This window comes from Pinus tabuliformis, chromosome 7, assembly GCF_031772625.1.
Source record: "Pinus tabuliformis cultivar Carrire ecotype Pingquan chromosome 7, CPIR1, whole genome shotgun sequence".
NCBI classification, from domain to species: Eukaryota; Viridiplantae; Streptophyta; class Pinopsida; order Pinales; family Pinaceae; genus Pinus; species Pinus tabuliformis.
The window spans coordinates 592193327-592220128 of record NC_142293.1 but is presented as its reverse complement, the minus strand read 5'-3'; the positions used below and the strand labels follow the sequence as shown (position 1 = coordinate 592220128).

The 26802-nt window shown below is 39.1% G+C and overlaps 1 protein-coding gene across 1 annotated transcript in view; it reads left to right on the top strand.

Annotated features, from left to right (window-relative positions):
* The window catches only part of LOC149248820 (protein RRP6-like 3), a 301074-nt gene that overhangs the window by 103752 nt on the left and 170520 nt on the right, over nt 1-26802 (top strand). Inside the window, exon 5 of the mRNA XM_089458557.1 lies at nt 10531-10648. Coding sequence (XP_089314683.1) covers nt 10531-10648 — 118 coding nt within the window. The remainder of the gene's footprint in view (nt 1-10530; nt 10649-26802) is intronic.

Below are 26802 nucleotides of genomic sequence, written 5' to 3'. Positions count from 1 at the left end.
GCTGGGTGATTTTCGTGGGGCAGACTGAGCGCTGGTGAGCTGAGAGGGTGATGTAGTCCCTAGCAGAGTGACGCAGAGCAGTGGAGAAGCTTGGAGCAGCTTTCGCTGTCCAGCTAAGGAGATGTTGTAGTTGCTGTGGGATCGATTAGCCGGTGACTGATCAACCGGAATATCTGTCTCCGAGGAGAGGTACTTCTGCCGAGGGCATTCTTTGTTGGGTGAGCCATTTCTGGCACCTTAGTTGTATTAAGAAATTGCGTAATAATAAAACCCTCATATCTGCTGCACCGTTTTCCCGCATTGGGTTTTTCCGGGGATGATTGCAAAAAAATAACAGTTTCCCTTATGTGTTTGTCTCAGTGATTTCAATTGCTGATCTGTATATGTGTTAAGGCTGCATTTGTGTTTATTTTCGATATTTATATTTATAAATAACTTGTTAATGAAAAGAACAAGTAGGAGAAAATAAACTAGATAATGCAGTAGGGATTTCTGACGTGTCAGACTTAGAAATTTCAACACAGTGATAATGCATCAAGGTAAGATCCTTCATATCAAATTCAGAAGCCAAGTGCTTTTTACTTTGAATGATGAAAGGCTCAACACCTACTAGAAACAAATCATCGACATATAGCAATAGGATCATAGGTGCATTCTTCACAACCTTAAAATAGAGTTTTGGATCGACATCGCTCTTGGTAAATCCCAAACTTGTCAAATAGCTATCAATTCGAGCATACCAAGCTCTTGGAGCTTGCTTGAGTCCATATAGGGCCTTGTTTAACTCGCAAACATGAGATTCCTTTCCATGCACTTGAAAACCTTGAGGCTATTGTATATACACCTCTTCCTAAATCACACCATTGAAGAAAACAATCTTCACATCCATCTGATGTAAATTCCATCCCAACGAAGCAACAAGAGAAATAATAGATCTAATGGAGGTGTACTTGGCAACTAGAGAAAAGGTTTGATAATAATCTTCTCCCTTTTTCTGGGAGAACCCTGTAGCCATGAATCACGCGTTGTAGTTGTCAATACTTCCATATGCAACATGCTTGATCTTGTATATCCACTTGGTGGTGAGAGAATGAGATCGAGTTGCCTTTATATAGTGATTTGTTGGGTCTAATGGGTGTGTCCTTTGCCTGCATGTACTTGTCATGGAGGGAGGCTGACTTGCTAAACTTGGAGCAAAAATTTAACATTCAAAAATTCAAATTTTCTTCTTTCGAAAGTTTAAATGAGACTTGGTTCAAAACATAATTTTATTTTGACTCTAGCATTTAAAATATGCTTTACAATAATCAATATAAATACATCAAGTGGCCAAATATACATTATGAAGACCGACCATAGTTACAAAATTCAACAGTAATGCAACTACTTTCAAGTCCAGAAGGAGGGAAGGAGGATGGAAGAAGTGTTCTTGAAACACATAAGAATAATCCATTTTGTAAAAGATTGGTGTCTAGCCCAAAATATGGGAGAAGAGGCTCCCATTTTAGGTGTTCTAGAGGTTTGAGATACGTAAGGAATTGAACTCTAAGTCAATCCCTTGCATGCATACTAACTCTGTCACGTCAATAGTAAACTTAGCCATAAACCATGTGTTTATGCATGCATAAATCAAAGTTTCCCTATGCCAAATTGGACTAAGTATGCAAACTCTATTGATGCGTGCAAATATCTATTTTCATGCTTTTCAATGTCCAAAAGGATAATGCAAGATCAAGTCAATTGGATAAGTTTTATAGTTGACATGAATTTTATCGGAGTAACAACTCACATACATGCACATGCCAAACCAGTGTAGTTAGACTTTCAAATAGAGGAAAGATAGCTTTTGAGAGCTATTTGCACTCAACCATCATGAATGCTCTAGTATATCTATATTTAGTTGCCATGTGTCCAAATGCAAGGCAATTTCTACTAGCTGATGATCATCCTGGAACGTAGTGTAATGTCCCCAAGGGATTGATTGGCCTAAGGGATGTGTTGAAGGAAATGTAACTAGCTTTGGTCTTCATAAATGTACTTTTGATATTTGTATTTATTCAAGAAAAGAAATATTACTTTTATAATATATGTCACTGAGTTTCTTGCTCATTGAAATAGGTCTAGCACAAGTTAAAGTGCTATAGGTGAGTCAAATAGTCAAAAGAAAATGTTGAAGACCTTAAGGGCATGTTGCACCATGTATATGTTTGTATAGAAGTCAAAGAATACTCCTCCAAGCAAAGTCAAGTCTCCTCCTAAGCAAATGCACCGTCAAAGAGTCTCTTTCAAGCATGTGACACCACCAAAGAAGCCATCTGAAGTAAGCATAACAAGTCGACCTTCTAGTCGGCCTAAAAGGAGGGACAATCCTCTATATGTAGAGGTTGTCCACTCCATTACAACGTTAATCAAGGAGCTCTGAAATCTGTGAAGAAAGAAAGCAAGAGAAAGTGTAACAAAAGACGAAGAAGAGGCCTCCTAGTGCAGCGAAGGAAGGAGGAGAAAAACCGAAGTGAAGAGGACTATTTCTAGGGCTAGAAACAGTGACACGTGCGAAGAAAAGGTGGTTAAGTCTGTGGGTATGACAACAAGGACAAATAGTCCATGAATTAGTGTTGTTTGGGTTTGAAACTAGGCCTACAAGGCCTCCCAAGACAAGCGAAGAATCCTATCTTTCTAGCAAAGGAAAAAGGACCCTAATTCTCTAGGGTACCTCTCACACGTGCGAGAATTAGGGTTGCAGTGCTGTCACACTAAGCCTACCACTATACATCAAGAAGGGACTCAGATGATCAAGAGAAGGAAGGAGTATCCTTAGGTGAAGGATATCACTAAGTACAAAAGATAAGTACCTCTTCTTGAAGGTCTACTAACAGTGGAAAGAGGACGAAGTGTCGGAAAGAGGTGGACAAAGTGCTGTGGAAACATAGTGGAGAGAAAAGGAAGGACTTGAGTTGTGCTTGGAGGATCTTTTGGTCAAGGGTCTAGGGTTTGGCATTGATCAAGAAAGAAGCTTCAATAAAAGAAAACTTATCGAAGAGTTTTCCACTCAAGAGAAGAGAGGTTTTGGCCTTGGCAGAGAGCCAATATCTTGTGTTCTTGTTTTATGTTTTGATATCAGTTTGATGAAGTACACACACATGCATTAATAAGAGAAGAAGAATAAGCTAACAAAGACAAGAAAAGTAAAAAGACTTCACAAATTGTTATCTAGTCCTGAAAAATCACCCTACACCTAATTGCCCTAGATTCTTCAACATGGAATTAGAGCGAAGGTGACACATCAAGGAAAGGGCATCTGAAGAACACTCATCAAGGAAGGACATCTACAAAAGTTGAAGCATCAAGCCAAGAAGTCTCTATCACATCAAGGGCAAGAAGGTCTATCATCTATCATTCATTAGGGGAGACTACAAAGCTAGAAGAAGAGCCTTATATAAAGGCAACTACAAAGAAGAGAAGATCAAAGAGGGACCTACATCAAGCCTCAATTCATCAAGCAAGTCTCATCATCAAGCAAGCTCACTTGGAGAAGACATCTTGAGGAACATCAAAATTCAAGGAAAGCAAGCCATCAAGACTTCAAGGAGAAAAGAGGTCAACTACATTTTAAAATCTATCAAGTAAGTATATGTCCTCTTCTGAATATACATCAATGTCTTTTTGCAAGGAAAGCAACAAATTGGTAGGTACCAATAAATTTCTTGCATGGAAGAAGAGAACTGATTTACTTCAGAATGAACTTCTAGAACATGTGAAAGGGAATATCGCTATCCCTGCTAAGGAACAAACCGAAGCCTTAGCCAAGTACAATAAGGATGAGACAAGAGCTCAAAGGATTCTAATATAATCTATCAAGGACTCTCATTCCTTATGTCTCCAAATTTGAAACATCAAAAGAAATCTATGATAAACTAGTAGAGCTATTCTCGGTAACCACAACTGGAGAAGTGATATCTCTAAGAAATGAATTGTACAAGATGAAGATATCAAAGGAAGGAATAGCTCCCTACTTCATGAAGATCTCTGAGATGAGAGATCAACTTCAAGAGCTAGGGGAAGTCATGTCCGACAAAGAAATGACAACTGTAGTACTCAATGCTCTACCTGAGGATTGGGGCAACTTCACATCTAGCATATATGCCAAGAAGGAAGCTACCACACTAAGTGAAATGTGGTCTCTATGCAAAACAGAGGAAACCAGACTCAAAGCCAAGGAAGATGTGGGATCAAAGGAGCAAGCATTTGCTACCATGGCCAAGAGAAAGGGAAAATTTGGCAAATTTGGTCCACGAAGAACAAACAACAAAGATATGTCCAAAATCCAATGTTTTGGATGCCAAGAATATGGACACTACAAAAGGAATTGTCCTAAACTTAAGAAGGACAACAACAACAAGAGAAAAAGGGAAGAGGGTCATATGACTCAAGAAATAAAAGAAGAAGACAGAAAGCAAAAGAAGGAAGATCCTCTGGATCTCTTCTATGATAAGTCTACTTCTTTACTTAAAGTCTTCTTTCAAAGTTTTGAGTAGTATAGGAGCATGTAGGAATAGAATGAAATTGCATGGCTAGAAACATCTTCGAGAATGTAACAGCATGAAGTACATAGAGTTCTAGATACTCATGTAGAAGGAGCATTTATTATCAAACAAAATGCATGGTTAGAAATATCTTCTAGAATATAGGAGCATGATAGATATAGCTCAATATATTCATGTAGAAGGAGCATACCTAGTATAGGACCTCATCCACAATAAAAGAAAATTGATCATGATTAAGAATCTTAGAAGACCTCCATCATCAAAAGAAAAGAAACATTTGCAGGGTAAGGGTCTTTAAGATCCTATGATGGAATCTTCAAAAGAAGATTCATAAACAAAAGAAGATGTCTCATTGGGAATTCGATTCATGGGATTGAAGAAAAGGATGATATGCAGGCAAGCTAAGATGAAGCAAGAAGAACCACACCAAGGACAATCAAATAAAGTCAAGATGATCAAAGGAGAACCAAGATGAGGTATGTATACATCAAAGTTTAGTGATGTTATCATTTGGATAATATTGAGTCATGGGAATAGTTCCATAACATGATCAAGTGGGAAAGAATCTCTTTCACCAATGACATGCTCGAAGGCATGTACTACAATGCTATGAAGGTCAACAAAAGAATATGCTCACATAAGGAGTATGAGATTGCTGACTAAGAAGCAAGAAGAAACGCTGACTAGCCCAGGAAGCAAGTAATGAAGAAGTTGTCTCGCAAGGAGCATAAGGTGGTTGACCAATCTATCTAAGAAGAAACAAATGAAGAAAGAGATCAAGCATGTGAAGAACACCATGATCACCAACAATCACTATCTGACAAGATACTTTTAAGATATCTCCCGAAAGAAGGAAGGACAACTCTGACAAAGGAAGGAAGGACCCTTGACACCTATGAAGGCCTTGGAGATATGAAAGGTGCAAATAATTGATTCTACTGTACAAAAGATGTTGTGATGAGGAAGCCATCCAACGAAAGAAAAGCAATGTTGAAGGAATACGAGGATGAAGTCATGAAGGGCTACTAGATCAAAGCTTGGGAACAAGCAAGCTCAACGAATCATTCATGAGAAGAGTATTCCGAAGCATGGACAAGATGACAAAGGAATAGCTAGATGACAAGAGAACCTGATATATGACAATAAAACCACTTTCCACGAAGGAAGCAATGACATGTCAAGCCAGGAAGGAAAGTGATTGATGGATGGTGCCCAACCAAGAGGAAGTTCGAAGAAAGACTTCATCACATTGAAGGAAAGAAAAAGATCGAGCAGCTGAAGGACCCATGAAAAAGAAGTTGCTGATGAATGAACAAGTCCCTAGCTAAGAGGGAGTTTCCAATTACAAAGGAACTTGGACAAGTACCTTGTTAGAGGATACTTGGGCATGTCTTTCTCAATTGAGAGGAAATGATAGACACAACATTCTTGTCTTCACTTGGAAGAAAGAATGGGAGGATTAGGTAATCATCTAGCATCTGATACTCTTTGAGGATGTGTAGGGCATCTAAGACAAGAGTAGGCGAGAGGAATGCTATTCTTTGAGGGCTGGGAACCCAAGATAAGAATAGTCCTTGAAGGTCATACTCAGTGAACACCCGGGTGGGTATGTACTTTGAGAGACAATGATGGAGGTGTCTATAAATCATTGGTCTCGCCAGCATTGTAGCTCATGGTCTCATGAAGAGATGGAGCTGTTAGTCAAGGCCTTGCACTATGACAATGCTAATTGATATGATACTATAACGGATGGGTTGCAAATCCGGTTTCTCTTATGTGAATTCTTCAGAAATTGAAACATAGGCAAGCACCTTGTAATGTTGTATGAATACCTCCCTAGTTAAGAGGGAGTGTTGAAGGAAATGTAACTAGGTTTAGTCTTCATAAATGTACTTTTGATATTTGTATTTATTCAAGAGAAGAAATATTATTTTTATAATATATGTCAATGAGTTTCTTGCTCATTGAAATAGGTCTGCTATATGTGAGTCAAATAGTCAAAAGAAAATGTTGAAGACGTTAAGGGCATGTTGCACCATGTATATGTTTGTATAGAAGTCAAAGAATACGCCTCCAAGCAAAGTCAAGTCTCCTCCTAAGCAAAGGCACCATCAAAGAATCTCCTTCAAGCATGTGACACCACCAAAGAAGCCATCCGAAGTAAGCATAACAAGTCGGCCTGCAAACAATCTACAAGTCGGCCTAAAAGGAGGGACAATCCTCTATATATAGAGGTTGTCTACTCCATTACAATGTCAATCAAGGAGCTCTGAAATTTGCGAAGAAAGAAGGCAAGAGAAAGGGTAACAAAAGACGAAGAAGAGGCCTCCTAGTGCAGCGAAGGAAGGAGGAGAAAAACCAAAGTGAAGAGGACTGTTTCTAGGGCTAGAAACAGTCACACGTACGAAGAAAAGGTGGTTAAGTCTGCAAGTATCACAACAGGGACAAACAATCCATGAATTAGTGTTGTTTGGGTTTGAAGCTAGGCCTACAAGGCCCTCCCAAGACAAGCGAAGAAGCCTATCTCTCTAGCAAAGGGAAAAGGACCCTATTCTCTAGGGTACCTCTCACACGTGCGAGAATGAGGGCCGCAGTGCTGTTACACTAAGCCTACCATTATACATCAAGAAGGGACTCAGATGATCAAGAGAAGGAGTATCCTTAGGTGAAGGATATCACTAAGTACAAAAGATAAGTACCTCTTCTTGAAGGTCTACTAACAGTGGAAAGAAGGGCGAAGTGCTGGGGAATGAAGAGCCGGAAGGAGGTGGACAAAGTGCATAGAAAAGGAAGGACTTGACTTGTGCTTGGAGGATCTTCTAGTCAAGGGTTTAGGGTTTGGCATTGATCAAGAAAGAAGCTTCAATAAGAGAAAACTTAACAAAAGGTTTTACTCTCAAGAAAAGAGAGGTTTTGGCCCTGGCAGAGAGCCAATATCTTGTGTTCTTGTTTTATGTTTTGATAGCAGTTTGATGAAGTACACACACGTATAAATAAGAGATGAAGAATAAGCTAACAAAGACAAGAAAAGTAAAAAGACTTCACAAATTGTTATCTAGTCCCAAAGAATCACCCTGCACCTAATTGCTCTAGATTCTTCAATAGGATGAAGTAGCCTATCAATCCCCCTAGGATGTATTCCTTGATAAAAGGGAAAACCCCAAAATACCTAATGTTTCGGTAGCAGAGGGCGTGTTTTGGGGCAACTGGGTAAAAAAATCCCAAAGTTGGGGTTTATTATGAACCCCACTCAATTAATTAAGGAGAAAAATCCCCTCAAGATCCAAGGAAATCTATAAATACAAGAGGGTTAGATTCATTTGCGCATGATTGGATTGGATAGGATTATTTGCCTTTTTTTTCTTTGAGCTTGAGGCTTTGAAGGTTTTAAGACCCCATTTCTCCTTGGACTAGTTTTGGTGGAGGTGATTCAAAACTACCTAGTCACTTTTCTTTGTTCTGGCAACAGGGATTTAACTTTCTAAAGAAGCAGTGAAGACTTTGTTGGAATTCTGAGGAAAGTTGACCTAAGCTTTGAAGATTTTCAAGTCTATCTGAGGCAAACAGGAATGAATTTCCTAGAGGAAGATCGAGACTATCTGAGACTGAGGCATGTGAAGATGTACTGAGGAGAAGGTCAAATTATCCCAAGGCAAAGGTAATGAGTTTATGATGTAGACAACATCTTGAGACCAAGACAATCTTGTGACAGGCCAATGAGAGTTTGTTGAGCATAGACGAGGGTTTCTTAGGCTTAGAGAATGGTAAATTTCAAGTAAGAACAAACTCTTCCTGAGGTTAGTTAAGGGAGAGATTAAAGCCTTGGATAGATCAGTATTTTTTTGATACATTACAGCAGTCCTGAGGTTAATACAGGAGGAGTTTATGGGAGAATTGGAAGTCAACGTAAGATAGATCCGGAAGCTTAAGTTCATTCAAACCAGGTCGCTGTCTTTCTCAGACAACTTGGATCCTAGCTTCGAAGTTCTGTGGCTCCTGGTCAGCTTCCTGTGATAGAATTAGGGTTTCATCCTAAAGCTACTCTAATATCTCTTCTAATTAGAACCTACAAGGAATTACAAATTACGGATTAGCATAATTCAATTCGAGTCATTTGGATAATTGCTTGTTAGTCAAACTCAGTTGGATCTTTTCTGAGGAGTTCTCGTTTTGAGACAAAGATGTAGGGGTCTCTTCTTGTGGTATTTGGTAGCAACAGGAAACAAGTAGTAGTTGCAGCCCCAATAAAATAGTAACATAATTAATCATTCTTGTTTGTCTAGTCTGCAGATGAGTTCAAGAAATTAAGATCATTTAATGTTGGTAATGTTCTTGAGTGTTAGAATGACTATTGAATACAATTATGCTCTTGGAATTTCTTATTGATGGTTGGCCAGTATTATTTACACTGGGTTTAAGAACTATAATTACTCATTCATGTATTAATTCTGTTATTTGTTGGAAAGCACTGTTCATCTCGTTATTGGATAAATGAAGGAATTCTGTTGAAGAGACCCTAGTCCTGAGAAACACTAAGTGCAATAATTGCCCTAGACACTAGCATATATTACGTGTAGCCACACATTCTCCATTCAGAGTTGAACCCAACAACAAATCCCACTGTGCACACTAGAACCATGATGCCGCCCCTTCACCAACAGAAATAGACCCACTAAAATAAGACATGCCAAAAGTAGTAGTTCCACCTTCTAAGAAATAGTAGTATCGAAATGTCAAGATAACAACTTTGGCAACACTTCCTATAAATGGCATGGCTAAAAATACACTATTAAAAATAACAATTGCTTACATTGGCTAAAAAATAGTCTTATTGGATACATCTACATGCAAAGAATAGGGATATGTGCTTTGATTCTTCATGCAAGCCTTGCAACCCTAATTGCTATGGTTTTGTGAGACAACTCGCTTGTCACTTGAAAGAGGCTTGTTGGGATCCTGAGCTCACAAGGGTTGGGAATATGTTGCTAACTCTGATAGTTGGGACGCAAAATTTTGGCCCCTAGAAAATAGGAGAACTATTAAAATAGTGAGTGCTAGAAATTTGAGGAAACTCACTGTGTAGCAAGCTTGGATGATTGTGAACCCTTGGGTGTACCTGTAATCGAATCATCATGTTGAAATCACGTTGAATCTTAATCCTCCAATTGTGGATGCAACTTGGGGGTTAAAACCTTCATTTGCTAGTATTTGTGACTTCATAAACTCCTGCTTCGGCATTGCTTCTTGATCATCCACCAATAAAATTTAACTTTCACCTATAGTTTGTGTGCATGGTTGGCTTCCAAGAAGGACCTCCAAGGCACTTGGAACTTTATTGGCACTAGGACTTGTTGGAGGAGCATAGGACAAAAGAGATTTTTCCTTCACGACTTTATTGTAATAATCAAATCCTGGAACTGTAGAAAGATTTCTGTTGCTCTAGAAGATTGGCCCTTGATGTGAAAACTGGTTTCAGTAGTTCATGCTCTACCACAAAATAGTCCAAGAGCTCTTCCTCCTTTTTCCCCTCCACATATATAAAATAATAAAGAAACAAAGAGAAAAGATATAAATTGCAAAGATTTTTTTCATAATTTCTTTACTATTTTAGATGCTTTCATTCCCCTCTCTCTCTGTCTCTCTCTGGATATATACACACACACACACATGCACATGCATGCACACACCTATTTGTTAGTTTCTCATTATTTGGATTTTATATCCAAAATATATTTTTTTGGTTTCAGTTAAAAATGAGATGCAAATAAAGTGAACTGCATTGTTATGAAAAACTACATTTCTGTTTTCAAAGGGATGCAGATCACGTGAAGTTGGACTCTTACCTGATGTTACTCCGGTTACATTTTGTCTTAATGTTTCCTGAAATTCATTTCAGATTTATTTCTAATAAAAAACCTTTTCCGTAATCAGTCTAACCAAAATTTTCTTTATTGGTTTATGATGGTTCTTCTTGTTTATGTAACAGCGTGCAGATTGGCGATTACGTCCTTTACCAGAGGCCATGGTCCAGTATGCACGTGCTGATGCACACTATCTACTTTATATTGCAGACTGCCTTTCTGCTGAGCTTAATGATAAATATGGTATGCACAATTTGCCTCAATGATTAAGTAGGCATGCATTCTTTCAGAAATCAATCTTATGCAGGTTGTCAATAGGATATTATTATTAGCTGTAGTTGAGTGATGTGTATTTTTAAAAGCTTTCGAACGATAAGGTCTCATATTTGAGCTCATGAACGTACATCTTCCTTGATTTAGATTTATTGATTTACAGACAATGCTAGATACTGTTGGAGTAGAAAATTCTGTGCTGTTTTTCTTGATTAGGCACCATGCCATCATTGAAGAAGATAATCTATATGCTCTACATTATATTTGTGCAATTGATAATATGCACAGTGCATTTCAACCTCATTCCACTTCTAATGGTTGTCACAGGCACTAGAAAAAAATGTTTATGAACAATCTGCAAGCAAGGCTGCTATAGAAATTCAAAAACATAGTTATCGATGAAAGAATAGATATTGTCCTCCACTCCAAGTCACACATCGAAGATTGGAAGCTGGACAGGTAGAATAACATGGGGTGTAGCCGTAGGTATAAAATTGGGTATAAACACTAAAAAATACCAAGTTTAAAGGATGGATAAAAAGTTTGAATTATGGGCAGAATATTACTGCACAAAAAGAAAAATAAAATAGTGCACAAATATATTGCTATAGGGAATATTTATTTGAGATTAGTCACCATTATGTTGCCTGTCTATTTTCTCCTTTAATGACATATGCATAAGGTGAATGGAATAAATATTATGCAAGAATGATGTACTTGCATCACATGTTGAGTGTGTAGTGAGGTAGTGATGAGGTCATTGTTGCCCACCAAAAGTAGGTATCCCTAGGAGAGCTTCTCACATATTCATCTTCTTCCAGCCCACAGCCAGCAGCTCCTGATAGCCACTTTGTAGCCGATTGATGTGCCACGTTATCTCCGCCACCTGCATCAGTTGTATGTTTCCTCGCCCATTTGTCAAGAGCACATGTTACAAGGTGGACAATGTGAAAAATTTCATCTATTACAGTAACTGGAAATTATTCTCCTAACTGCAACTTTAATTATGCAGTTTATTTGTTACGACAAACAATGAATAATTCATTACTGCAATTTTGACCATAAAAAGACCGCGGAAAATAAAACACTGGAAACTGAGAAATTCTAGCGCACACAAAAATTTAACACAGTTGTTTTTGGACAATTGTCCCTAGAAAAAGCCAAGCTAGTAAAACTGGTGCAACAGATAAGGGTTTGATTATTATTCTTCAACAACAAATCTGAGTACAATAATTTAGATGCTCTACTGGCGATCTAATCTGGGAGAAATATTGGCAGAAATTATTGTGAGAATTTTCCCTCACCCCACAGCTAATTTCTGTGCCCAAAACTGCCTCCCCAGCCACACACAAATGCTTTTGCGTCAACCCCTGTGCAGTGCTTGCACAGACCTTCTGGGAATTTCACACCCCCTCTCACTGCCTCTCTTGGAACTGGAATACTTCCTGCAGAAACACTGTTGACCTCCTTTGTCACCTGCTACTCACCTTCTGGATCTATCTCCTCTGCTGTTGAGAAAATCGAACTGCTTGGGCAACTGAGTATCTGCACTGGTGTTTTCTCCATCACCACATCGATCCCGTCTTATATCTTCCTGTTGGGACTCCAACGACCAACATTAAATCTTAGTCAATGGCTCAAATAATTTTTGGATTGATCTGTGTGAGTTTCTAGAAAATTCTCACCTTGACTTAATTAATTTTGATTAATTAACTAATTTTCTTAAGTTTAGACTTAGGAAACATTAAAAAATTGATTAATAATCTAATTAAGTCATCTCTAGGTGGAATTTCCAGAAACGATTTCTGGGTTTTGGAGATCTCATGTATTCTAGCCTCTCCACCAAATTTCGTGGCTAGAACACATCCGATGCTACAGAAACTAACACTCCCTCTTAGCAAGGACTGTGTTCTTTCTAGTGTTGCACATCTTGCCACAACACCCTGTCTCTGTATCACCTCCTATTATGTTGCTGGTGTCTGGCTGCCGCTGCCCACCAACTATTGCGCAATTCTGATGCTGCATCTGTGTTGTTGCTGACACTGCTATACTGTTGTCAACTTTGCATCTGCACTGCAACTCCTTCTCATCTATTGTTGTTGCAATTGCAACTACTGCAACTGAGAATCATCCAAAATAATCTGCCCCTGCTACTGAAACGGGTTCTCCACCATACCCATTTGTTCTTTGAAATAGGCAAACTTAACTCTCCCTAGAGCTTTGGTGAGTATATCTGCAACTTGCTCTTCTGTGGAAACATACTGTAGCTGGACCGCTCCATGCTGTATACAATCTATGATGAAATGACACCGAATATTTATGTGTTTTGACCTGTCATGAAACACTGGATTCTCATGGAGCTTAATGCAACTTTGGTTATCACATTAGACACTGGTCGCCTCCATCCTTTGCCTGAACAAGCTTACTAGTAGCTTCCGAAGCCATATAGCTTTGCATGTAGCTGTGCTTGCTGCCATATATTTTGCTTCTGCAGAGCTCAGTGCTATTGACTTCTGCTTCCTGCTACACCAAGAAACCATCCTTGATCCAACGCTGAAGTAGTACCCAAAGGTACTTTCTTGTCCACTGAATTGCTTTCCCAATTGGCATCTGTGAATCCACATAGTCTAACATCATCCCCTTAGGTATATCTCAACCCATACTTGACTACCGTGCACATACCTCAAAATATGCCTCGTCGCTGCCCAATGTACCCTCTTCAGTTTTACCATAAACTAACTGAGTTTATTGACTGCGAAGCAAATATTTGGCCTAGTGTTGACCAGATACATGAGAGAACCGATAAGCTGTCTATACAAGGTGGGGTCAACATCCTTGTCATCTGATGCATCTATCTTCTTCTAGTTGGTGATCATGGGCGTAGACATGGGTCTACAGTCTTGCATTCTGAATCTCTTCAGAATGTCTGTAGCGTATCTTCCCTTCCCAAGGAAGATCTCCCCATCGTTCTGCCATACTTCCAATCCTAGGAAATAGTGCATCAACCTCAAATCCCTCATATCACACTTTGCTGCCAGGTTCATCTTGCAGTCCTCTATGAGCCCTGATGATCCTGTCAAGAAGAGATCATCCACATACAATACTAGGATAAGTGGCTCATCCTCTACCATAAAATAGTAAAGGTTGGGATTTGCGTCACTCTTGATGAATCCCATCTACTGCAAGTAGTTGTCGATCTGACCATACCATGCCCCGGGAGCCTGCTTGAGCCCATATAAAGCTTTCTTCAACCTGCACACATGAGTATGCCTCTCATTAGTCTCGAAGCCCTTTGGTTGTTCAATGTACACGTCTTCCTCTATCACTCTATTCAAGAATGTTTTCTTGACGTCTATCTGGTGAATTTGCGATCCCATTTGAGCTGCTAGGGATATAACTGACCGAATAGAGGTGTATCTGGCAACTGGAGCGAAGGTCTCCTCATAATCTATCCCTTTTGTGCATACCCTTTTGCCACAAACCTAGCCTTGTACTTCTCCACACTGCCATCTGCAGAATACTTGATCTTGTAGATCCATCGAGAACTTACAACTGACCTGTCATTAGGCCTTTGCACCACCTCCCAAACATCATTCGTCATGATAGAGCTGTATTCTTCCAACATGGCATCTACCCACACTTGATGTTGTGCGGCTTCTTGAAAGTTGGAAGGTTCTGCAACCTGAGCTACTAATGCTTGATACCTGTCAAACTGCCTGTGCTCTCTTTTGCTCGTCTTAGGAGCTCCACCAAACTCTTCTGCATCTCTCAATGTCTGGCGAACCTCTCTGTTGGCTCGACTACTAGTAGTGGGAGGTTCTACCAACTCCTCCTCATCCTTTCCCTGTTGCTCCATTTCCTGAGATCTCAATGGATTCCCTACCCCTGAGGAAATGCTAGTACTAGTTACTGTAATATATCCCTGTGATTGTCCTACTGGTTGCCCTTGTGGCTTCCCTTGTTGCTGGACCAATGAAGCTTCAACTGGCTGATTTTGATCACTTGTAGGCATCTCACGAGATCTCTTGAAAGCTCAATCTTCCATGAAATTTTATTACCCATCTTACTACAATATTCTCTGTAGTTTGATCCAATTTGGTGCGCTTCTCATCTGGCACGTGGCAATAAGCAACACTGCCAAAGATCCTGGAGTGACTAACTTCTGTCTTCTTCTCTGTGAAGACTCCTTCTGGCGTTTTCTTCCCCAATGCTCTATGAGGAGTCCTGTTCTGAATATACACTGCTGTGTTACATGCTTCTTCCCATAGAAACTTGGGCAAATCTTGGTCATATAACATAGCTTTTGCAACCCCAACTATGGTTCTGTTTTTTTGCTCCGCTACCCTATTTTGTTGTGGATTATACAGAGCTGTCCATTCTCTTCTGATGCCTTCCTTCACGCAAAAATCTGTGAAGTCTTTATCAATATATTCTCCACCATTATCTGAGCGAAGCATCTTGATTTTCTTCCCTGTCGCATTCTCCACGAGAGCCTTAAACTCTTTGAAACGATTGAAGACCTCATCTTTGGTCTTCAAGAAGTAGATTCGGGTTTTTCTGGAATGATCATCAATAAAGGTGACGAAGTATTCGACACCACTTAGAGCTCTAGTGGACATCGAGTCACAAATATCTGAATGTATAAGTCCTAACACACCATCTGCTCTATTGTCATTTCTTGGGAATGTTGCCTTAGCATACTAAACAAGTACGCATCCTCTGCATACATCATTGTGTTCCGTGCCAAGTTATGGAATCCTTGTTACTGTTTCCCTAAGCATCTTTAGTGCTCCATGGTGTAGATGTCCCATTCTCCTATGCCATAACTCATTCAATTCCTTCCCACTGCTACTGTCATTGCTTATTAGTGCCATTGGAGAGTCGAGCTGCAACCTGTACAATCTATTACTTCGAACTCCAATCTGTCTTACCCTCTTCTAGCTTGAGTGTTTGACAAACACTTTCTTCCCTACGAAGTGGATATCATATCCCTTATCCTATAACTGGGATACTGAAATCAGGTTCATACCCAATCCTGACACATGCAATACATCTGTAGCGCTCGTGTTTGCTCCTGACTCCCTCTGAAAATCGATGGTACCTCTCCCTACTGGAGTACACTTCATTTTGTTTCCCATCGTAATCTGGAAGTCCATCTGCTCCTCCTTGTAGCTAGAGAAATATTCTCTAACCCCTGTCATATGAGCTGATGCTCCACTGTCTATATACCAGACACCCTATGAAGCTGATCTTGACAAGCAAGCAAATTCATCCTCCAACCTGGAAGACAAATCTGAAGCCTCCTGAATGTCAATTTTGTCCATGGTCATACTGAAGAATTTACTGTGTGCTATTCCTCTTTCCACCTGACACTGATTCTGCAACTCCAAACTGCTGCAAAACCCTTTGCGTCCAAGCAAGGAATCTGCTCAACAAAAGTTTGATCTACTTCACTGGAACTTCTTTCCAGTGTTTCTATTGCTTGCTGGAACTGCTTCCAGGCACTATGAATTTTTCTTGCCGCCTGCAAAGAAGAAATCAAACCATCTACCCAACTGTTCGAACTGGTAAGGCAGTCTCTGCGCATATCTAGAATTCGTACTGCCAAAGTCCCTCTGAGTCTGGTCGATTTCTGCCTATCACTTCTGAGATTCCTGCCTGATCATAATTGCTCTGCTACCATGTGAAAAATTTCATCTATTGCAATGGAAATAAATCTCCTAACTATAACTTTAATTATGTAGTTTATTTGCTACGACAAACAATGAATAATTCACTACTGCAATTTTCACCATAAAAATATTGCGAAAAATAAAATATTGGAAACTGAGAAATTCTAGGACACACAAAAATCTAACACAATTGTTTTTGGACAATTGCCCCCAGAAAAACCCGAGTTGGGAAAACCGGTGCAGCAGATGAGGGTTTTATTATTATTCTTCAACAACAAATCTGAGTACAATAATTTAGATGCTCTACTGGCGATCTAATCTGAGAGAAATACTGGCAAAAATTATTGTGAGAATTTTCCCTCACCCCACAACTAATTTCTTTGCCGAGAACTGCCTCCCCAGCCACACACAGAGCCTTCTGCGTAAACTCATGTGTAGTGCTTGCGCATACCCTTTGGGAATTTCGCACTCCCTTTCATTGCCTCTCTCGGAACTAGAATACTTCCTCCGGAAATGCTGCTGACCTCCTCTGCCACCTACTACTCACCCTCAGGCTCTATCTCCTATGCTGAGTCTTTGCTACTGAAAAAATCGAACTGCCTGGGCAACTGAGTATCTGCATTGGTGTTTTCTCCATCACCACATCGATCTCTTCTTATACCTTCTTGTTGGGACTCAAACGACCAAGATTAAATCTTAATCGATGGATCAGATCATTTCCGGATCGATTCGTGTGAATTTCTAGAGAATTCTCACCTTGACTTAATTAATTTTGATTAATTAACCAATTTTCTTAAGTTGGTACTTAGGAAACATTAAAAAATTGGTTAATATTTTATTAAATCATCTCTAGGTGGAATTTCCAGAAATGATTTTTGCGTTTTGGAGATCTCATGTATTCTAGCCTCTCCACCAAATTTCGTGGCTAGAACACATCCGATGCTACAAAAGATAAGAGGTAATCTGACCCAAAATGTATGTTTTTGTTTGCGCAATCGAGTGGTTGTGCTTATTTTTTATTTGGGCATCTTGGTTATGAATTATTGGGTTGCTTGGAAGAAGAAAGGGCTTTGACCGTGGTTTTGTTCCCTCACCTTAAATGGGGGGTTAATCTTCAATCCTAGTCTCGTGGAATATCCCCTATTGGCCTATGGCTTTAGGAGGGACACTACTTGGAAAATCGCACATTATAAGCCCTATTCCACAATTTCCCTTCTTTGGATGCACATGGCCACTGGTCCACGGGGCATTGGCACTGGCACACCCCCTCCCATTGTCCACATATTTGGGTTGAGCTTGGAAACGTTGTCCTAGAGGTTGCTGTAGCTAAAAGAAATTTAAAAGCATATCATGGCCACAAGCAAGAAATGAAAGGAAAATAAAATCATAAAATGCAAAAGATGGGTCGAGACATTTAATATAGCACGTGGGCAAAAGCTGAGTATGAGCTCTACCCCTTATCATTATGGACATCACCTAGGTTCCCAGGGCCACTAGTTGCCCATCACATCATTAAAGGAACCCATGCATGTCCCAACCCCTGGTGAGCGATGAACTGCTCCACCTTTAAGGGAGTAATAATTGCTTTACATCATACACAACATGCTCTCATTTCCTAGAGCTTCGAGCAATAATACAAAGAAAAATCAAGAAAAAGCAAAAGGAAAATAAAGAGGGGTGGAAAAACAAAGGTTGGGGTAGCTCATGCATCCAAGATTACTCCCTCCTTACATCTATATACCTAATGTGTGGATTTCGTCATTATTGCTATCATTGTACCCATGGCATTTGACCCTGAGACCTCTTCATCTCCATTTTGTTCCATCATTATTCACATGCCACCTATTGATTGAAGGATGTACCAGGGACATGTCTTTTCCCTTAGGGGTTCGGAATGTTGAAATTGTAACTAGGTTCGGTCTTCATAATGTATGATGTTGTAAAGAGATCAAAAATAATTTATTTCAGTCAAAGCAATAATTATTTTTTTCATGTCTGATTTGAACATTTAAAAGAAAAAAAATTGAATTTTAAAACATATATTTTTTCCTGTGTCCAAGTAGACCAACTCGACCCTCTAGAAGACAAGTCATCTTGCCCAACAATTGTGTTCGTTCGCATGAAAAAGCAATTATAAATAGAGCCAATTTGTCTCAATCAAAGACACCCTTCGATGATATAATTTGAAGCAAGAAGGACAAGATCCCTGAGGTATAAGTGTGAAATTATCTGAAGCATACATACAAATTTTCTGGGGCTATATTTCTGTGTGATGATGTGAGTTCTTGTGGTACCTTTTCTTGTCATGATGCGAGCTTCCTATAACACCTTTCTCATTGTGACATGCGAGCTACTTATGGCACTGCACTTCTATCCTATCCAAGCTTTTTGTAGCACTACACTCCTATGATATCTGAGCTATTTATGGCACTGCACTTCTATCCTATTCAAGCTTTTTGTAGCACTACACTCCTATGATATCTGAGCTATTTATGGCACTGCATTTTTGAAGTTATGCGAAGTTTCTGAAGCTTTTTATCTTTGAGACATGGCTTCTAAAGACAAGGATGTATAAATAGATTGGTTGGTAAAGACATGGCAGAATTCGGAGGGCTGACTTGGCACTTGGATCACTGGTTAGTTTGACTTGGATTTGTCTTGATGACAAGGATTCTATAAGGAAAGGATTGATGGGTTTTTCCCTTGTGGGTTTTGCCCTGGCCTCTGGCCTAATTTCTGGTGTCTCTTGTTTCTTGTGCATTATGATCTCTATTTGAATGGCTACATTGTTAATGTGTAATTGCTTGATGACATAACTAATGAAGTAAATGATAAGAGAAAATTATATATCAGCCACAAGCAGTGTTGAAAATATCGGTATCGACAAAATATCAGCGAGGGTCCAGAAAACATCTTATCTGCAATATCAGCGAAAATATCGGCAAAATATCAACAAACATAAAAAGGCATAATATATTCATTTCTTTTAGATTTTTAAACATATAAAGCAATAACAACATGAACTAAGCACATTGACACATAAATATGAAGAAAGCACTGATATATATGATGTAGTGGATGTAAAATAAAAATGATACATCAAAGGCAATTCCAAATCTCGTTGATCCCTGATAATTGTCCAATCAAGGACTCAAATATGAAGAACCAATACAAAATAACATCACATATATAAAAATATCTCATCATCATGAGTTATATGTAGCAAAACAAATAAAACTAGCAGCTATCAATTTCAGATCAATGCCCTCTCCCTAGCAGCTATCTTTTTGTCTTTTTCATCAATTTCTTAAAGAGCTTTTTGTATAAGCTCTGCACTAGAAATTGTACAAAGCATTACATCATGTCCAGGGAGTCTAGCCAGATGGTATTTCAATCGCGTAACCCCCTCCTGCCATCTTGGTCCCACACAATTTGCATAATAGATATGCCCGATTTGCCCCACCATCAGGCTCCCCATACTCCCAAAATGGGTCCAAGGCTTTTGGCATATTTGTAGTAAACTAATTCAAACCTAGGGCACCAAAAAAAAAAAATTGACATTAAATTCCCCAACACAAAAAATATTAAGTAATAACCACCTCATTTTTTTTACTACATTATTTGCAATGTGAATGAAAATTGGCAATAAGAGGGTGCATAAGAAAGTTAAAAAATAAAAATGAAGCTTGCTCTCCAAATATGGAGAAAACCCTTGCATTGGCTCGTGGGCATGAAAATCATAGCAAATGGAAAAAAAAAAAAAAACAAAGAAGAAAAATGTTGATAGGCAAAGAGGCAAGCAAGCATAACCCTATATCTATGAAAAAAATCATTAACGTAGGGGTTTTTAAGAACATAACTGTTAATGGAAGAAATGAAGCTTTTCTCACTGATCTTCAATCTTTGATCCACAATTTTTTTTTTAGTTGGTGGTGATAATGGATGTTTGATCCTCAATTGCTCCTTGAAAACCACCACAAATCTCTTCCCCTTCATTCTCCAACACTAAGAAACCAAAATGAGCAAATAAAATTATAAAACTACCAAAATTGCTTTTCTCGCTGCGACCGTGATATTTGATGTGGTAGCGCGATATTTTGCCGAAATAGTGGCGAATTTCAGAAATATCACGATATTTTCAGGCAAGAAAATATTATGATATTTTCTCGGCGATATTTTGGCTTTATTGAATTTAGGCTTCTGTGATCCATATCAAGTTTATTAAGATGGTTTTCGGCAATAATCACATTGAAATTCATTTGTCGACGTGTTTCGAACCAACAAGTGTGGTTCATCATCAGGACGAGATGAAGAATCAGATCATGGCAACAAGTTAAATAGAGAGATCAATCATTCAACGACTATAAAAACAACTACTTTTGACCAAGGAAACGACTACAAAGGACTGGGCAACAACTACATTAGACAAGACCAAGAGAAGGGGACAAGAATAAAAATTATTTAATTAATTAATTAAATAGTTAGTTTGTTAAATCAATTCATTATTATTTTTATTTGTAACAAATAAATCTGTTTATAATTAACTAAATTGTTTTAATGAACTTAAACTTAAAACCTAAATATTTTAATATCCTCTTTAATACTTTAAAACCCAAAGATTTGTATTATTATAGGACTATTATAAAACTAATAACTAGTTAGTTAATTAGTTAATATGATTCTCAGTTCATTTATTTATTTCTTTTCACTATATATGTAACTACATAAGTAATAAAATAAGGGTAAATTCTATGAAGATTTATGGGATAAATTGTTTATAAATAATTAGTTAATTTAAATATTAAATTTATTTATTTTCATTAAAGGTATCATGGGATAAATAGGAATAATCCTAAATGTTTATTAATTAACCCACTAATTAGTTAATAGGTCTATATTTAAATTTTATCTATATCACAAATAATAAAAACTAGGTAAAGTGTAAAACTATATTAGAACTAAAACTAGGAAATTAAACCTAATAAAATGAAAAGAGGGAAGCTTTATTAATTTTCAATTTGAAAATGAAAATATTAATAATATTAATTAAATAAAAAGTTAATGAGAATCAAAGGAAAAATCAAAACACTAGCAAAGGGAATAAAGGGGAAATTAAACAATCCCGAAGACGAGGGAGTAAAAACCAGATAGAAAAAAGGCCAAAATGGAACCAAATAGGGGGAAGGCGGGTGGGGGGGGGGGGGTGGGGGGCTAGGGGGTAAGGGCAGGGATCCAACAGTTGTTAATCTTCCAGCCGTCATCTTTGTTGAGATTGCTCAGCCTTCTTTCAATTTCAATGGCCTCTCTAAATTTTCAGTGATGAAAAGGAGCAATCTTAGCAATAACCTAGGCCTCCTCAATACATATAGGATGCTTACTCTTCTCCGCCTGTTCAGCGAGGGCTGAAGACTGGGTCCTCCCATGTTTGATGTCGGTGGCATGCTCATGAATCCTCTAATTAACAGAGTGCCCCGTTTCACCCACATAGAGGGTTCCACATGAGCAAGGGAAACATAAACACCTTTCATGTCCTTGGGGTCAACAGGGTCTTTAACAGATCTTAGGGAACTACGAATGGTGTTAAGTGGTCTAAAGGTTGAGGGAACATTATGCTTCCTAAGGATTCTTGCAAACGGAACATTATGCTTCCTAAGGATTCTCCAAGTGACCACTGACAAGATTGCGGGTCACTTGGAGAATCCTTAGGAAGCATAATGTTCCCTTTGCGAGAATCCTTAGGAAGCATAATGTTCCCTCAACCTTTAGACCCCTTAACACCATTCGTAGTTCCCTAAGATCTGTTAAAGACCTTGTTGACCCCAAGGACATGAAAGGTGTTTATGTTTCCCTTGCTCCTGTGGAACCCTCTATGTGGGTGAAACAGGGCACTCTGTTAATTAGAGGATTCATGAGCATGCCGCCGACATCAAACATGGGAGGACCCGGTCTTCAGCCCTCGCTGAACATGTGGAGAAGAGTAAGCATCCTATATGTATTGAGGAGGCCTAGGTTATTGCTAAGATTGCTCCTTTTCATCACTGAAAATTTAGAGAGGCCATTGAAATTGAAAGAAGGCTGAGCAATCTCAACAGAGATGACAGCTAGAAGATTAACCACTGTTGGATCCCTGCCCTTACCCCCTAGGTCCCCCCCTCCTTACCCCTGTTTGGTCCATTTTGGCCTTTTTAATTTTTCTATCTGGTTTTTACTCTCTCGTCTTCGGGATTGTTTAATTTCCCCTTTATTCCCTTTGCTAGTGCTTTGATTTTCCCTTTGATTCTCATAAACTTTTTATCTAATTAATATTATTAATATTTTCATTTTCAAATTGAAAACTAATAAAGCTTCCCTCTTTTCATTTTATTAGGTTTAATTTCCTAGTTTTAGTTCTATTATAGTTTTACACTTTACTTGGTTTTTAGCATTTGTGATATATATATAAAATTTAAATATAGACTTATTAACTAATTAGTGGGTTAATTAATAATCATTTAGGATTACTCCCTATTTATCCTATGATACCTTTAATGAAAATAAATAAATATTTATATCTATATTAACTAATTATTTTTAAGCAATCTATCCCATAAATCTTCATAGAATTTACCCTTTTACAGAACAGGGTAACATATCATTTTGTGGTCCGCTTCTTTTAGGAAGGTCTGAATTTTGTGACACATTACCTGTGCAAGAGATTTGAATTTGTGGATGAATGTGACAATGGTCTGAATTATCCCTGTTTGGAGGATCAAGTCCTCTCCATGATACGAAATCATCTCTAAAGTAATCTGAGCCTCCATGAAACCATGACAAGATTAGACTTTGATGGATCTGAGTTTCTTTGGACAGTGGCATGACACTCCTGTAATTCATACAAGCCACCTGTGGCATCTATCTTCTATGAAAAATTTGCGGACCTGTGATGAGGACATGAAGCACCTTATCTGTGGAACCTTGCAAAGATTATAAGGTAACTACACTATGATGCAAAGTCTAAGGAATTGTGCAAGATAGAAACTAGCTCCGTGAAAGCACTATGATCTGAGTTATAAGGAATTTGAACTCACTGAAAGTTACAAGGTTAAGCTTGTAATGGTCCGAGACACTAGTCCGAGATGGTACCTCTTTAAATTAAGCCTCAGAAGTCTGAGATCATACTCGTATGTCCAGTAATCCAAGATTTTTTGTGGCACAAAGCCGTGAAGGCTACACTATACATAATAGAAGAACATAATATATATTATAGTAAGTCAACCTATATCAATCAGATGGGCCGAGTCCCTGTGGCAGACCAATAATCTATAATTGACATCTGAAGGTCATTGTACAGTGGTGACCAAGTCTGTAAAGATAGTAGACATTACAAGGAGCTGACCCATTATCTTTTTAAAGCAACCCATACTCGAAGGAAGGATTGGAGGATGAAATAAAATAGGCTGTAGTCTGAAGCATTTAGACCATTATATCTACCTTGCTTTAGTATTATCTTGAAATTTGAAGTGTGCATCTCTGAGACAAAGAGAAGTATGGTCGAAGGTCTAATCTGAAGCAAATTATCTTGTTCTTGTTAAATGAGTACTAATGGCTTGTACCTATTGCTCATGCAAAGATCTGTATCACTTGTTTATGTTGGAGGTATGTACCCTTGGCTCATATGAAGGATTATGACACTTACGCAAAGGTTGATGTGCGAACCTCTTGGAGACCATACAAAGACCTAGTTGCAAATTTCTTATGAACAAAATTGAAAGGAATTCTTATGGACCTAATTGAGAAGTTGACTTGAGCTACCATGATGAGAAGTCCGAGTTTACAGTGAGCATATTTCTTTGAAGCAACCCAAGGAAGTTATATATACTTGAAGGAAAAAATGGAGAATAAGTAATTTTGGATAGGTAAGGTTGAAGAGGTACATATAATCTCTTGTTATCATATCTCAAGAACTAGGCATACATTTAGATTGTGAATTGTTAATTTCAGGTATGTTCTATGCTACAACAATTTATTTCAATTTTCACAGTTAGCTCAATATCTTTTCCAGATTAGCAATCACATCAGCATTAAAGTAAACTGCAGATAGAACATAAATATAGATTGCAGAAGACAAGCCAAGACAAGAGGACACAAGATGTGGTGCTAGCCAGGGACAAACCCCAATGTGGGGAAACCCTTGATCAATTCTTCTTATATGTTCTTCAATAGTTCAGCAGAGAGAGAGAGAGAGAGAGAGAGTACATTTACAACAAAAGTCAACACATAGACTTTCTAGATAAGAGAATAGATCATCTCTATATGAGATCAGTTGAAGACACGCTGCTTCAACTGATTCTCCAAGGTGACTCCTTCAGCTATCATAGTGCTGCATCTCGTCTACATGCTGCACCATGCTGCAATCAATCGCTGGACCTCATGCTGCCACTGCTGTCCCATGTACCATACTGCTGTCCCACTGTTAGTGACATTGTCATTCCATACTTGCCATACTGCTGTTCCGTTTGCTTGCTCCATCAAGCTTCATTGCTGTCCCAAGGCTGCACTATACAGCACCATATGCTGCCACCTATCACATCATTATGCTACTGTACATACTGTGCACAGATCTGCTCCAAGCCTATCCACGTTGTCTCTTGTTCTGAGGTGATAAGACCTGCTGCCTATCACAGTATAGCCGTCATCTACAACTCTCTCAAACTATCTTGATTGCAGTCCAAACTATGTTGATTTCAGTCCAAACTATCTTGATTTTGGACTTGGTCACAACAGCCATACCCACAGCTCCTTGATCCTTGAGACAGCCCTGTTCAGGACCTGTTTGCACCCTCAAACAACCCTCATACTAATCCGCTCTTCAACAGCAACTTGGCCTCTGATCTAAGCTCTCCATGCTGTCCTGAAGTGACATTACCTTGCTGTCTCTTCTTGTTGCGGCAAGGGCATCCAGTCATCATCTTTGGGCTGCGTTTGGCTATGTATAGACTGTGGCTAAGTCTCCTTGTTGCTGCGTCTAAGGGCTGTCCTAAACCCTTCCAAAACAGTGTAGTATGACTGCGTTTAGGTCTTACCTTGCTGCATATAGATGATCCTCTAAACAACTCCCTTCTTGCTGCGGCTAAGTAGCCTCTGGTGACTGTTGTTAGGGCATTCTTTTAGACAACGAGTTAGGGCAGGCTAGGGCAACATATAGGAGCAGGTTAGGGCAGCGTATAGGGCAGGTTTGGGCAGCGTATAGGAGCAGGGATCTCCTCTCTTGGACTGCGGCTTAAACCACCCTCTTTAGGACTGCGGCTAGGGCAGTATTGAACCTCTTCATGACTGCGGCTAAGGTTCTTTTGAACAGCGTATAGGTCTCTTTCTTTAGGGCTGCGTATAGGTGCCTTTTAGGACAACGGATAGGGTCTCTTCTAGACCAGCAATTAGATCTTTCCTTGTTGCGTTATGTAGACTTCATTAGGGCAGCATAGATCTCCATTAGGGCAGCGTAGATCTCCATTAGGGCAGCGTAGATCTCTGTTAGGGTAGCGTAGATCCTTTCTCCATCAGGGCAGCATTATCCCTTAGGATCTCTCCTTCTACTAAAACCGAAAGACAAGTAGAGAGGAAGAGATCTCAAGTGAGTGTGTAGAAATGACTTGAAGGCCACCTCTATTTATACTAAAACGTTGAGCACAAGTGGGGTTTGTTTGGTTGTTGGTTGACCTTGATGAATTGTCCCATAACGCGAATAAATTCATATCTCCATGAATACTTATCGGAATCGGATGATCTTTAGATCAATCCTACACCTCTCGATGAGAGGGATCCAAGAAAAATATTAGCTGCCATTAATAAGATGAGCCACATGGAGTTTGGCCCTAGTTGCCAATTTTAACATTCCCTCTCAACTAGGGAGAACTCCATCCGCTGATCAATATGTCCGACTGTACTATCTCTGCCATCAGTGCCCTGCACTGCTCTGCTCTACTGAGCTCTGCTCTGCCCCACTCTTCTCTGCTGAGCTCTGCTCTGTTGAACCATGAAGAAGAAGAATTGATCGAGAATGTCTCGTATCATTCTCTACTGACCCAAAGTCAGTTTTATTGATCCCAGATCAATATCACAAGAGAGTATCTGAAACCACTCATACTAATCCCAGATCAGTTGGAGGTCATCTTAGCATAGGGAGTACGGTAGATACAATGATGCGTCCATCGATAGTACTACTATGGTCCCTAACCCCATTTCCCTGCTCATTGATCAGATGAGAGGTACTTCCCATGAGTCCCAGACTGCATGGGTAGGATGCCTCGACAGGAGAACTAATCATCCTGTCCCACAGGAGAACTAATCATCCTGGCTCACAGGAGAACGAATCATCCTGTCCCAAAGTCGCCTTAGGGTATCACAGGGAAGGCTGAGCTATTCACCCTGTTCACAACGCACCATTAGGGGAGCGTGAGTCGCCCTATGGTCGTG